The sequence below is a fragment of the Leucoraja erinacea genome, chromosome 1, assembly GCF_028641065.1.
Source record: "Leucoraja erinacea ecotype New England chromosome 1, Leri_hhj_1, whole genome shotgun sequence".
NCBI classification, from domain to species: Eukaryota; Metazoa; Chordata; class Chondrichthyes; order Rajiformes; family Rajidae; genus Leucoraja; species Leucoraja erinaceus.
This window is the reverse complement of record NC_073377.1, coordinates 36,327,632-36,342,550: the sequence shown is the minus strand read 5'-3', so window position 1 is coordinate 36,342,550 and position 14,919 is coordinate 36,327,632. Positions and strand designations below refer to the sequence as shown.

The 14,919-nt window shown below is 43.2% G+C and overlaps 1 protein-coding gene across 5 annotated transcripts in view; it reads right to left on the bottom strand.

The window, feature by feature from the left end:
- The window catches only part of LOC129695715 (tropomyosin alpha-4 chain-like), an 81,484-nt gene that overhangs the window by 41,923 nt on the left and 24,642 nt on the right, over positions 1–14,919 (bottom strand). The window contains exon 1 of one of the 5 annotated variants that reach the window (XM_055632913.1): positions 13,773–14,152. The exons of 3 other annotated variants lie outside the window; for them this stretch is intronic. In XM_055632913.1, the coding sequence (XP_055488888.1) occupies positions 13,773–13,910 (138 nt within the window). In that variant the 5' untranslated portion in view covers positions 13,911–14,152. Of the gene's footprint in view, positions 1–13,772; positions 14,153–14,919 lie in introns of those variants that run through there. One more of the 5 variants, XM_055632923.1, reaches the window with a different exon arrangement.

The following is a 14,919-nucleotide window of genomic DNA, read 5'->3' as shown; positions in this document are numbered from 1 at the left end:
CTCAAAAAAATGCCAACATTGATTGTTATAGACATTATAGCATCTGCAAAGTCTTAATTGTTTTTTTAAAAACTGTCAATTCAACAAAGTTTTTTTTGTTGCGTTCAGCAGGGTAGCAAGATGAAAAATCAAAAGCACTCCCATGCAGTACATGTTCAATGCTGCCACATTAACATAGAAACATAGAAAATAGGTGCAGGAGTAGACCATTCGGCCCTTCGAGCCTGCACCGCCATTCAATATGATCATGGCTGATCATCCAATTCAGTATCCTGTTCCTGCCTTCTCTCCATACCCCCCTGATCCCTTTAGCCACAAGGGCCACATCTAACTCCCTCTTAAATATAGCCAATGAACTGGCCTCAACTACCTTCTGTGGCAGAGAATTCCAGTGATTCACCACTCTCTGTGTGAAAAAAGTTTTCCTCATCTCGGTCCTAAAAGATTTCCCCCTTATCCTTAAACTGTAACCCCATGTTCTGGACTCCCCAACATCAGGAACAATCTTCCTGCATCTAGCCTGTCCAACCCCTTAAGAATTTTGTAAGTTTCTATAAGATCCCCCCTCAATCTTCTAAATTCTAGCGAGTACAAACCAAGTCTATCCAGTCTTTCTTCATATGAAAGTCCTGACATCCCAGGAATCAGTCTGGTGAACCTCCTCTGTACTCCCTCTATGGCAACAACGTCTTTCCTCAGATTAGGAGACCAAAACTGTACGCAATACTCCAGGTGTGGTCTCACCACATCCCTGTACAACTGCAGTAGAACCTCCCTGCTCCTATACTCAAATCCTTTTGCCAACATTGATTGAAGATTGTGCAGATGATACAAACCAACTTAACAGAAAAAATAAGTATCTCAATTTTCAGACAGTCATGTAAAGGCATATAGATGTATAAGTGATGCAGAAAGTGCACAGGCAGATTAGAAGTGTATTTACTTAAAGACAGACAATTAAGGCGAACCAGAAAGAATTAAAACAACCTTCCACAATTCGTGTAAGAGCTGCTACACAAATTAAACACCATGAGAAGACAATTCTTCAGACAGAAAACAATTTTATTTCAAGCTTCTTCTAGAAGAATGGCAAAAGAGACCAAAAGCTGTAATAATCCTGCAGGTGAACATTACAATTCAACCATATAATTTTCTAGTATTCTTTTAAGATGCTATCAAAAGAAAATAACATGCTGTAAACCATGTACAATGGTTGTGGTTACACAACGTATAGTAATGTTAGGGTACAGGGGAAAAACAAGAAGCAAGTCTAATTTATGCACTGCACTCCGTGTAGTTACTTATTGGTTAGTTTGTCATGTACATGGTTATCAACGTGTACTTGCAGTTTTAGTCAGCTTAAAATCTTTTAATGGGCAATGTTAAATAATTATTGATTCATCTCAATAAATGTGATAGTTTCAGACATGATAGAGGGAAAAGAATGGAGCTGTGCTACTAATCAGAACAAAGAACTTGGCGAGATTTAGAACGGAATCTCTGGAGGGTTTGGCTGCTGAGGTGACAATGGGAGAGTTAAAAAATAAGAAATGTGCAAATATTCATTGTCATAATGTGGAATTTTAACTTTCCCAATATAGACTAGGACTGTCATAGAGCCATGGGCTTAGAGGGGATGGACTTTGTCAAATGCAGTCAGGAAAGTTTCCACATGTGAAATGTTGAAGGCCCTACAAGGGAGAGCAAAGCTTGATCTACTCTTAGGAAACTGGGGGCAACTGACTGAAGTGTTCGTGGGCAAGCCTTTTGGGGCCAGCAACCACTGTTCTAATAACTTTTAAAATATTATGGATAAAGACAGGACGGGTGGATAAGCTAAAATTCTGAACTGAGGCAAGGCCAATTTTGATGGAATTTGATGGGATGCTAAAGTGATTGGAAGAGATGGTACTCAATGAGTATTTCTCCTCTGTTTTTAGTGTGGAGAGAAGCATGAAAACTGGGGAAATAGGGACAGTTAATAGGAATGTCTTGAGAACAGCTCATGTTAAATCTCTTGGGCCTGATCAGATACAGTGCCCGTCATAATGTTTGGGACAAAGACCCGTCATTTATTTATTTGCCTCTGTACTCCACAATTTGAGATTTATAATAGGAAAAAAAAAAAATCGCCTTAATGCAGGTGTAAGAGAGCTCTCAGCACCTAGTCTTTTTTTTCCAGTCTTTCCATCACCTTTGTAAACTTTTATCGCTGCTTAGAACGAGAACCAAAGTTGTGCCAATGAAAGTCAAAGAAGACATTATGAGACTGAGAAACAATAATAAAACTGTTAGAGACATCAGCCAAACCGTAGGCTTACCAAAATCAACAGTTTGGAACATCATTAAGAAGAAAAAGAGCAGTGATGAGCTTACTAATCACAAAGGGACTGGCAGGCCAAGGAAGACCTCCACAGTTGATGACAGAAGAATTCTCTCCATAATAAAGAAAAATCCCCAAACACCTGCCCGACAGATCAGAAACACTCTTCAGGGGTCAGATGTGGATTTGTCAATGACCACTGTCCGCAGAAGACTTCATGAACAGAAATACAGAGGCTACTGCAAGATGCAAACCGCTGGTTAGCAAAAATAGGATGACCGGGTTACAGTTTACCAAGAAGTACTTAAAAGAGCAACCACAGTTCTGGAAAAAAGGTCTTGTGGACAGATGAGATGAAGATTAACTTATATCAGAGTGATGGCAAGAGCAAAGTATGGAGGAGAGAAGGAACTGTCCAAAGATCCAAACCATATCATCTAATTTGTGAAACACGGTGGCGGGGGTTTTATGGCCTGGGCATGTATGGCTGCTGAAGGTACTGACTCACTTATCTTCATTGATGATACAACTGCTGATGGTAGAGGCATAACGAATTCTGAAGTGTATAGACACATACTATCTGCTCAAGTTCAAACAAATGCCTCGGGCAATGATCCAAAACATACTGCTAAAGCAACAAAGGAGTTTTTCAAACCTAAAAATGGTCAATTCTTGAGTGGCTAAGTCAATCACCCGATCTGAACCCAATTGAGCATGCCTTATATATGCTGAAGAGAAAACTGAAGGGGACTAGCCCCCAAAACAAGCATACGCTAAAGATGGCTGCAATACAGGCCTGGCAGAGCTTCACCAGAGAAGACACACACCAATTGGTGATGTCCATGAATCGCAGACTTCAAGCAGTCATTGCATGCAAAGGATATGCAACAAAATAAACATGACTACTTTCATTTACATGGTATTGCTGTTTCCCAAACATTATGGTGCCCTGAAATGGGGGAACTATGTATAAACACAGCTGCAACTTCTACATGGTGAAACCAAAATGTATAAAAATGGCCTTTATTAATATCTGACAATGTGCACTTTAACCACATGTGATTTTTTTTCTATTACAAATCTCAAATTGTGGAGCACAGTGGCAAATAAATAAATGATGGGTCTTGGTTCCAAAGATTATGGAGGGCACTGTATATTGCAGGACACTGCAGGCTAAGAAGAAATTGCAGGCTAAGATATATGAATCATCATTAGATGTGGGTGATGTACCGTAAGACTGGAGGGTGGCTAATGTTGTGCCTCTACTTCAGAAAGCCTGCAAGGAAAAGGTTGGGAACTATAAACCAATGAATGTGCCCAAAATCTATGGTAGTCAAGTTTCTGGAGAGAATTCTGAGGGACAAGATATATGTGCATTTGGATAGACAGGGGTTGATTAAGGATGGTTATCCATGTGGGAGATTGCATCTTACGAATCTGATTGAGTGTTTTGATGTAAGGAAAGATCGAGGAGTGCAAAGTTGTAGATATTGTCTACATGGACATAAGCAAGGCGTCTGATAATATTCTTCATGGTAGGCCACTCTGGATGGTTTGGTCATATGGGATCTTGGTAGAGCTAGAGTATTGCGTTTGGAATAGAGAATGGGCATCATGGAAGGAAGCAGAATGTGATGGTGGATGGTTGTTGTTCAGATTGCAGGCCCATAAGGTGTAGTGTTCCTCAAGGATTGCGTTGAGCCCTTTGCTGTTTGCGGTTCATATCAACAATTTAGATGAGAATGTAGAAGTGCGAGGTGTGTCAATTTGGGACGTTAATACAGGGAAGGACTTACATACCGAATGGCAGGGCTCTGGGGAGTGTTGTAGAGCAAAGTGATCTCAGAATGCACTTTCAATGCCTTGAAAGCGGTATCACAGGCAGAGTAGGCGGTCAAGAAAGCTTTCTGTACATTGGCCTTTATCAGTCAGGGAACTGAATATAGATGTTGGTCTGTTATGTTACAGTTGTACAAGGCATCAAATACTAGAGGGCAGAGCTTTCAGATGCGACGTGCAAAGCTTTAAAGGAGGTGTGCAGGAAAGTTTGTTTTTTTCCACCCACAGAGGGTGGCAAATACCGGGAACGTGGTGGAGGAGGCAAATACTAGTATGCCTTGAATTAATTAGTGGAAGCAGATACCATAACATTAAACTGACATTTTGGTCAGGTGCGTGGATATGAAACATTCAGAGGGATATGGGCCAGTCCAGGGCATAGATCGGATGGTTCACTTGGTCAATATGGACAATTTGGGCTGAAGAGCCCGTTGCTATATTCGCTTTCTTTAACAAATGCAATCTAACTAAATACAGCCTCTTTGCACTGATAATTGCTATCCAAAGCTAAAATCTGCCATTGCACACTGTTTAAGAGCCCATTCAATCCCACTAGCTGGGTTTTGTTTAAAGATACAGCAATAGAAACAGGCCCTCCTCCAACCCACCAAGGCCATGCCGACCATCGATCACCCGTTCATGCTAGTTCTATGTTATCCCACTTTCTCATCCATTACTTACACACTGGGGACAATTTACACAGGTCAATTAAACAACAAACACGCACGTCTTTGGGATGTGGGAGGAAACCGGAGCACCCAGAGGAAACCCATGCAGTCACAGGGAGAATGTGCAAACTCCACACAGATAGCACCAGAGGTCAGGTTCGAACCCGGGTCTCTGGCAACAGTTCTGCCAGCCATGCCGTCCATGACGGCATTGCAGCTGGTGACGAGGGGGGGGGGGGGGGGGGGGGGGGGGAATAGATAGGGATGGATAGTAAAAATCCTTTTCCCCATGGTGGATGTGTCCAAGACAAGAGGCTACAGGTTTAACATAAAAGGAAAATTGTTAAGAGGGGATCTGAAAAGTCTTCTTTTTCCCCCACACAGTGGTTGGAGCCTGGAACTTGCTGTCTGAAAAGGTGGTGAAGTCAGAGACTCTCACAACATTTAAAAAACATCTGGACATGTACCTGAATCGTCATGGCATTGAAGCCTGTGGATTTCATACAGGCCCATGGGGTTAGTGTAAATAGGTTCAAAGGGTGGTGTGGACATGGTGGGCTGAAGGACCCGTTTCTGTACTGTATGGTTCAATAACTACGACTCCATGGCCTAAGAAAATCACACATTGCTACCATGTTTTTGTTTTGATGAATTTTCACCCACAATATCCTGACTTTATATAGGAACTATAACAGCAGAGCTGCCACGTTTTGTCAAAGCATTTCATTATTCTAGTACCTAAAAATCAACATTTTGCTGAGGAAATCAGTATTTTTACGCAGTGCCATTTCACTGAAAAAAATGTTTTATATATGCGGTCATACCCATGTACGAGTACAAGAATGTATAACTTTGCTACCAATTGACATGTCTTCTACACACCTTACTTGACAGTGCATTCATTGCCATCTCTTTGTATACTGCTGTTTGAACGGCTGCTTCCTGCTTTTAACACCAGATGATGATGTAGAAGCAATTTTGGAAGCCTCCCTCTCCCTCCATCCCTCTTTCTCTTCCTCACCCTTTTCCCCCTACCCTCCCTCTCTCCTCCCTTTTTTCTCCCTCCCTCCCTCTCTCCACCTTGAGCCCACCCACCATTCTGTAAAATCAAGGCCAATCCCAATGTAACTCCAATCCCACTGGTAACCTTTCGCCACTAGGCTTATCCAGAATTCTACCACTGCCAGAAAAATAATCAAAGGCTCAACTTCCACTGAGAAAGAGAATTCCAAAGACATTGTTATATGAGAAATTTCCCGAACAGCCACAGCGCTGTGTGTAAAACCCATAGCGTTCCAGCCAGTAGCGCTACATTTACAACTCATAGCGCTGCAGCCGACAGCTCTTCGTGTAATTTCACACACGTTAAACTGACAGCGCTCTGTTTAAAGCTGGAGCTGGACAGGCAGCGAGATGGTATGGGTGACGTTTCTGGTCAAAACCCTTCTTCAGACCGAACTCTCATCGGTGAAAGTACTTGTGATCGTCTGAAGAAGGGTCTCGACCCGAAACGCCACCCATTCCTTCACTGCCTGTCCCGCTGAGTTACTCCACCTTTTTGTGTCTATCTTCAATTTCAGAGTAAAATATAAAAGACAGAGTGCTGGAGGAACATAGCGGGCTAGGCGGCATCTGTGGAGGGAGTTGTTTTGGGCCAGGTTCTTCTTCTATGGGAAGGAACTGCAGATGCAGTTGTCTTTGCAAAACGCCAAATGCTTCCGGGAAAAAAAGGAGAGAGGGAGTGAGAGAGCGAAAGACAGATACAGCGAGAGTGGGAGGGGAGGGGGAGAGAGAGAGCGAGAAAGAACAAGAGAGAGATTCCAGCCTCTTAACCACAAGCACCGTGGTAGATCAACGCTTACAAAAATAATCATCCAGATCTTGAAATTTAAAATACTAATAAATCTGCCATAATTTTTAGAGGTACAGTATGACTTTTTATATCCTTGCATTTTTAAAGCAGCAAGATCTTAAGACAATTTCACCGGGTTATTACTTTTCCATTGGCGAGTGGTGTGTTAATGAATCAGGAAGTCAGGCCTATCTCGGTTATTCCCCCCGGCCCGCTGCACCTCGGCCGGTACAGCCATGACTCCCTGTTACGATTATCTATGGTTGGATTTTAAAAAAAATCCGTATTTAACAACGCAAAATCGTACATCAGTATTCTTATCGCATTTCTGTACAAAATACAGAAAATCCGTACTACTTGGCAGCTCTGTAACACCAGCTGTGTTCTGAGGCCTCTCACAAGTTCTAACAAAGTAACACCCAAAACATGTATACCCAAGAGCCCAAGACAAGACATTAGCTAGGAAGCACAGGTCATTAGCATGTCATGCTGCAATCCAGTCCAGAAGTTCATAAACTTACTTGATAGTCCCTGGGGTTCATCCATGCTAGGAAACTGTATTGTGTCAAACCAGAGGTCAAGTGAATAGAACACACCTATTCCCAAAACAGCGACACACCCACTCCAAATCTCCTGCTAAAATGTAAACAGATTGAAGACTTGAATTTTCTATTTCTTCTCCATCCTGAATAACTAGATGAAAAATATTTTTTGTATTTCTTCTCTAATCCTTCTTCTGATTTATTTAAATGCAAAAGAGAAGGCAGGTACGGGATACTGAGTTGGATGATCAGCCATGATCATATTGAATGGCGGTGCAGGCTCGAAGGGCCGAATGGCCTACTCCTGCACCTAATTTCTATGTTTCTATGTCCCAGGTTTTCATATCCCACTACTGAGCGAAACAGGCACTTCCCATTTACTCTATCTAGGCTTCCAAATTTTAACTATCTCAATTACGTCTCCCCCTCAGCTCTTCTGTTACAAAGAATACAAGCCGTATATATCGACTCATTTCTTGGTGACAATTTTTCACTCTTGGAACAACCCCAGATCTAGGTACCATCAGAACGTCCACAGTGTTCTCCATTGGAGTTAACTGCTGGATGCCCACATATGGACTTTCAAAAGCAATGCTAAAATGGTTTTGGACATTCACAGGTTCATTGCAATTGACAACAATTTGAATCTAACCACTTACATTAAATATTCACTTCAGATCCATCAAGTCAGTTTGTAGCCAATTCATTAAACACAAAATAATCCTCTCAAAACTTCCACCTTACTTTCAAGTTCTCACTAAACTTGTTTAAGAGCAGAGATTAGCACCTTGGGTCTTTTCCAGTTGGAACATTGAAGACAGTTGTCCTTGAAAGGGTATTGCTGATGCCCAGCTGCTTGCCTCATTTCTTGGTCCAAAACACTGACAAGTTACTTGAACACAAACCAATTTATCAGATACACATCCTATTGCACATTTTCACTCTTACATGGAGGTTACCGGTGATCTTGAATAGCAATTATACAATTCTCTCTCCACTTCTAATTTTTTTTAAACTAGGACACTGAAACCAGATGGAAGACTTCCAGCTTGGACCCAAGCCATTTAGCATTAACCAAGGCATGCCGGGACAATCTTATTTTCACACAGATACATAATATCAGACTCGGCATCAGAGGGGCTAAACATAACACAGTATATAGCACAGGAATGCGCTTTTGCCCCATGATGTCTGGGACTACTATGATACCAAATTAAATTAAACCTGCCTGTGCACGATACACACAACTGCATTTCCTGTGTTGTGTTCATGTGCCTGTCTAAATACCTCCTAAATGTCACTATTCAGTTAACTTCCATCACCGCCCCAGGCACGACATTCTAGGCATCTTCCAGTCTGTAAGAAAAAGCATTTGCCCAACACATCCCCTTTAAACTACACCACCCCCCAAGCCCTCTAGTGTTTGGCATTTCTACTCTGGCAAACAGACTAAATTCACCTCACAATGTTATAAACTCACCTGGTCCACCTTCAGCCTCTGACCCGTCTGAAAACAATTCAAGTTTCCTAAATTAATTATGTTGCAATGACCTTTGGTGATCTCTGACTAAGGAAGCTAGGGATGGGCAAAAAAAAAAAAAAATCAAAGGTACAGAATGATGTAATGCAGAGGCTCTATAGGGAGGTTTCACGGCAGTCGGGTCACGACCCATGACCCGTTCTGTTGCTACGCTACTCCAAATGGATTACACGACATGAGCTGCAGGTAGGCACTTACCATTGTTTCCAGCGTAGCGGGCCCGTTAAAACCCGCTGAAATTATCAATTTTGGCGCTGTAAATAATTATGGAAATCGGGATAAGCGTGTGAGACATTTAGCATACTTCAGAATTCCAAAAGTGAGGAGAAATTACGGTAGATAGAAGCGAGAGCTGAAGGGACAACAACAGCCAGAGTGCTTGCCGAACATTGGCCGTTTGCTCACTGCATTTCATCAACAGTGAGGCATTATTTGTGTTTTTTCTTGATTCCTTTGGCATCTAAAAAGTTTCAGAAGTGATAAATCTGGCTGTAATTTTTTTAATCGCCCATGGTTCTCGTGGGTTTTTACATACAAAATGAAAACGCATCTGAAGAAAAATTTACAGCCAGTTTTATCACGTATGAGAGTTTTTAGATACCAAGGGAATCAAGAAAAAACACAAATAATGCCTTACTTGATGAAATGCAGTGAGCAAACGTGATAATTCCCAATATTTTCAATGTTTACCAAGCACTTTAGCTGCTGTTGTCCCATCAGCTTTCGCTTCTCTATACCTTCATTTCGCTTCACGTTGGGAATTCTGAAGTTGGGTACATGTCTCTCACACTTATCCCAACTCCCACAATTTTTTTCAGCGCAAAAATTCAACATTTTGGCGGTTTTTAACAAATAGGAAAGTACGCGTTTCTAGCATTAATAACATATACCGGAAGTGACGGATGTCTTCCAGTTGGGATTTAGCGGCTCCGTGCGTCGAGCCCTATGACCCAGTGACCTTTCGTGCAACCCCCTATAGGCATTTAAAGTACTGTGAGCAAATTTGGGCTCCATATCCGAGGAAGGATGTGATAGCTCCGGAGAGGGTCCGCAGGAGGTTAACGAGAATGATTCCGGGAACAGGTGAGTTAGCATATGAAGAGTGCTTGACAGTACTGAGCCTCTACTCACTGGAGTTTAGTAGGTTGAGGGGGGACCTCATTGAAACTTACAGAATAATGAAAGGCATTTTCACACAGAGTTGCGAGTCTGTGGAATTCTTTGCCTCAAAGAGGGGGGTGGAGGCCGGTTCTCTGGATACTTTCAAGAGAGAGCTAGATAGGGCTCTTAAAGATAGCAGAGTCAGGGGTTATGGGGAGAAAGCAGGAACGGGGTACAGATTGGGGATGATCAGCCACGATCACATTGAATCGAAGGGCCAAATGGCCTACTCCTGCACCTATTGTCTATTGCATTGATATGGAAAGTGGATGTGGAAAGGATGTTTCCAGTTGATCTGTGGAGGCCAAGTCAGTGGATATTTTTAAGGCAGAGACAGACAAATTCTGATTAGAACGGGTGTTAAGGGTTATGGGAAGAAGACAGAAAAATGGGATTAGGAGGCACAGATCAGCCATGATTGAATAGCGGAGTAGACTTGATGGGCCAATGGTCTCATTCTACTCCTATAACGTGAACTCAGCAGGTCAACAAAGCATGGTTCCTTTCCCAGCTAATATGTACATTCGGAGATGGTATGCATGACTTATGACATTCCAACACTAATGTCCAGGTTTACACCCAAGCACCACTATTTGTAGCGGGATGGCAGGATTGACATATGATGAAAGAATGGATCGACAGGGCTTGTATTCACTTGAATTTAGGATGCGATGGGATCTTATAGGGACATAAAATTCTTAAAGGATTGGACAGGCTAGATGCAGGAAAGATGTTCTCGATGTTGGGGGGGGGGGGGGGGGGGGGGGGGGGGGGGGGGGGTACAGAAACAGGAATCACAGTTTAAGAATAAGAGGTATGCCATTTGGGACAGATGAGGGAAAACCTTTTCACCCAGAGTTGTGAATCAGTGGAATTCTCTGCCACAGAAAGCAGTCGAGGCCAATTAATTGGATGTTTTCAAGTTAGATTTAGCTCTTAGGGCTAAAGGAATCAAGGGATATGAAGAAAAAGCAGGAACAGTGTACTGATTTAGATGATCAGCCATGATCATATTTAATATCATGCTCTTGCTCGAAGGTCCGAACGGCCAACTCCTGCACCTATTTTTCTATGTAGTGAAGAAAGCGAATGGCATGTTGGCCTTCATATTAAGAGGAGTTGAGTATAAGAGCAAAGAGGTCCTTCTGCAGTTGTACAGGGCCCTAGTGAGACCATACCTGGAGTATTGTGTGCAGTTTTGGTCTCCAAATATGAGGAAGGGCATTTTTGCTGTTGAGAGAGTGCAGCGTAGGTTCAGAAGGTTAATTCCTGAGATGGCAGGACTGTCATATGCTGAGAGATTGGAGCTGTTGGGCTAGTTTACTCTTAAATTTGGAATGATAAGAGGGGATCTTATTGAAACATATAAGATTATTAAGGGTTTGGACACGCTAGAGGCAGGAAACATGTTCACGATGTTGGGGGAGTCCAGAACCAGGGGCCACAGTTTAAGAATAAGGGGTAAGCCATTTTGAACAGAGATGAGGAAACACTTTTTCACACAGAGAGTTGTGAGTCTGTGGAATTCTCTGAATACTTTCAATGAGCTGTGGATGATTAGCCATGATCTCACTGAATGGCAGTGCTGGCCTGAAGGGCCATATGGCCTACTCCTATTCTCCAAACAATTCTTCCAGGACAAGTTATTTTTCTAAACATCTTTATGAAGGCAGTCATTCCTATCCATGGTAAGATTAGAAAACCATTTTCGATCAGAAGCTATTCCATCATTTGAGACAAGTGGCTGATTCTGTACCACAGTTTGTACCTAATTTGAGGAAGGACATTCTTGTGATTGAGGTTCACGAGATTAATCCCTGGGATGGCGGGACTGTCATATGAGGAAAGATTGAAAAGACTGGGCTCGTATTCACTGGAGTTTAGATGGATGAGGAAGGATCTTTATAGAAACATATAAAATTATAAAAGGACTGGACAAGCTAGATGCAAGAAAAATGTTCCCAATGTCGCACAAGTCTAGAACCTGGGGGCCACAGTCTTAGAATAATGGGGAGGCCATTTAAGACCGAGGTGAAAAAAAACGTTTTCACCCAAAGTTATGAATTAATGGAATTCCCTGCCACAGAGTCACTAGATGGATTTAAGAGAGTTAGATATGGCTCCAGGGGGTCAGTGGAGTCAAGAGATATGGGGAGAAGGCAGGCACGGGTTATAGATAGGGGACGATCAGCCATGATCACAATGAATGGTGTTGATGGCTCGAAGGGCCGAATGGCCTCCTCCTGCACCAATTTCTATGTAGTTCTATTTATCCATTCAGTTGCCTCATCCCGTTGCTGGAGAAAAACAAAATCTCATCAGCTAATTAGGAAATAAATAACAGACTAGAAATGTTGTAGCCCCCCCACCCCCCCCAGGCCCCACACCCACTCTTTCAAGGCAAAAATGGCTGCAATCCTGGTGCTAAATTTACTGTCTCCCATTCACGGCAAGGGTGAAACACCTTGAATTTATACTTGCTACATCAATGAAGCTACTTAATATCCTTGATATTTCATTTGCACCAAGTAGCAATCTGACCATACACTGAACGGTGACCGCACACATCCCAGAACTTCCTGCATGTATGTATGTCTGCACAAAAAAATATATGGGGTTGTGGCACAGAAACAAGAAATGCATGTCACAAACGGCACTTTGTCATGATTTAAATGACGCATCTTGTTTGTTCAGTGCCACAGCAAAACATTCATACTGGCCAATAACTGGACCAGACATTTAGAAAACTAAATATTTCTCTTGCTCTCACATTCAAACGCTTGCAAAAACATCTACCTGTAAAAACAGATTGGGTAGAAGACCAAAAATCAATTTCCTAGGATAAATACAGTTCTATCGTGTCGTATTAACATTCCCGCAATGGTGCACGTCGAGAAGTACAAGTGCACGACAATGCTGGAGGGTGCTTATTAAAAGAGTAGCCCACAGAATCATCTGAAATACTAGGGCTCCCATTAAAAAAAAAACCTGCTGGCGTGGCTACCAACAAGAAACTAAATGGTCGAAAATGTAGGAATGTTCTCATTACAGTCAAGCTCACACCCCGCCCATTCACTTCAGTGAGCGGAAAGTGATTTGAGCATGTGGGGAGAGTGGGAGAGACTGGTTGGTGCCGGTGGCCAGCAGGTAACTCCCCTCCCGACTGCTTCACTCGCTGCTCTGCGGCAGCGGCCGGACAGCCGAGGGATCTCTCTATCTTCATCGGATTTTTTTTTTGGTTTGGGGGAAATTAAAACACACACACACACAACTCTTCGCAACCACGTTTAGTGTGGAAGGGAATGAAACATGCACAAAAAAATTAAAAGTGTTTTAAGATCGACGAGCCGTCCCTCATCTCAAAGTCACGTCACACTTGTTCCTTACTATCGATCAGCAGCTTGAAAAGATTCAGATGTTGCATATTACAGAAGGATCTCCCTACAAGTGAGGGACGGCAGCAGTGACCTGCAGCCGAGGATGCAATAAATGCCGAGCTGAATTTGCAGCAGCCCCACCAACCAACCAACCCTTGGCCAACACCCAGCCTCCACCATTTTGAATGAATAGTCAAGAGCCACATTCAACCTTTGTTTCAGTGCAATGCAACATCTCAGTTTGGTTTTATCTCGTCGCGTTACATCTCGGAGCTTTGGGCGAGTCTTCGCCACTTTTGTATCCGGGCTCGGGAGGAGGAGAAGTGGGGGCTCGGGTGGGGAAAGGCGGCTCGGTACTTAATGCAGCACCAAGACTTGCCGCGAAGGACGGTCATTGCAATATGGGGGGTGGGGGAGAAGAAAGCCAAGGATGCAGCGACCACTCGGCAACACGTTAGGAAAATGCTCACCCTTTCCCTCGCCTGCCGCTCGCTGTCCAGCTCCCTCTGCAACTGCTCAGCCTTTTCCTCTGCCTCGTCCGCCTGCTGCTGCAGGAACTGGATTTTTCTCTTCACGGTATCAATCGTCGCTGAATTGCTACCAGACATGACTGCTTTGCTTTTCTTTTCGCCTTTTCGGGAAGGGATCGCAGGCGAAACGTGGAACAGACTCTTGAATGCAAACAATTGCAATGTAGGGAGGGCGAGAAACTGGGCGAAGTCCGACGGCTGCACGGAAAGACGAGAGCGCAGTTCCTGCAAGCGCTGGGGCAGGTAACTAAAGTCACAGAGCACTCGCTAGTCCACCAGCAAGGGCGTGAACCGCCGGAAATTCCTGCGTAGCACTTATCCAGACGGCCCTCGGAGAGGAGGGAGAGAGGGAGGGAGGGACTGGAGGCTGAACGCTTCAGATCCGGCCGCTGGGCACACACGCCTCCTTCCAGCAATCCGGCGGAGAGATGGAAGTGGAGGCAGGACCGGCTCAACATAAATTAGGTCATCCCATGCAACGTTACAGCGCCGAATTAAACGTGGATTCAATGAAATGCACTCTACTACACCTTTACCTGCTAACATTCAATACATATTTTTAAAGTGTTCATGTTTTCCAAGAGCATCGTGAGAGAACGTTTTAAACATCAACGTGCTGGAGGAAAGCGGGGGCGAGCAGCATCAGGGGAATTGCATGGGCAGAGGACGTTTCGGGTCGGGACACTTCTTCAGTCTAAACCTTTAACAGTCCATGATGAAAGATCGATTCACATTCCACTTCCCCATCTCCGTCCCTTTCTTTTCTTCACAAATACTTTATTTAAAGTGTACAGGATTTATTTAAAAATCCCATCTGCCTTTATCAGATTGTTCGGGTAACGTAACTGAATTGCAAAATCAAATCTGCTAAATCACTGCCACGGGTTTTGTTTATTGTGTTAAAATGAAACTGTTTTGGGTTTTTTTGCGTCGCGGAGGGGTTGAAATTGTTTTAGCGTATCTTAAATCTCCCAGTTTACCTTGTTGGAAATTATTTTCCCTCTGTAATTTAGTTATAAATAATGTGAGATGACCTTGTAATTTATACTGTGAGCTGATCTTGGACGCTGCTCTAGGGGAGAAACCA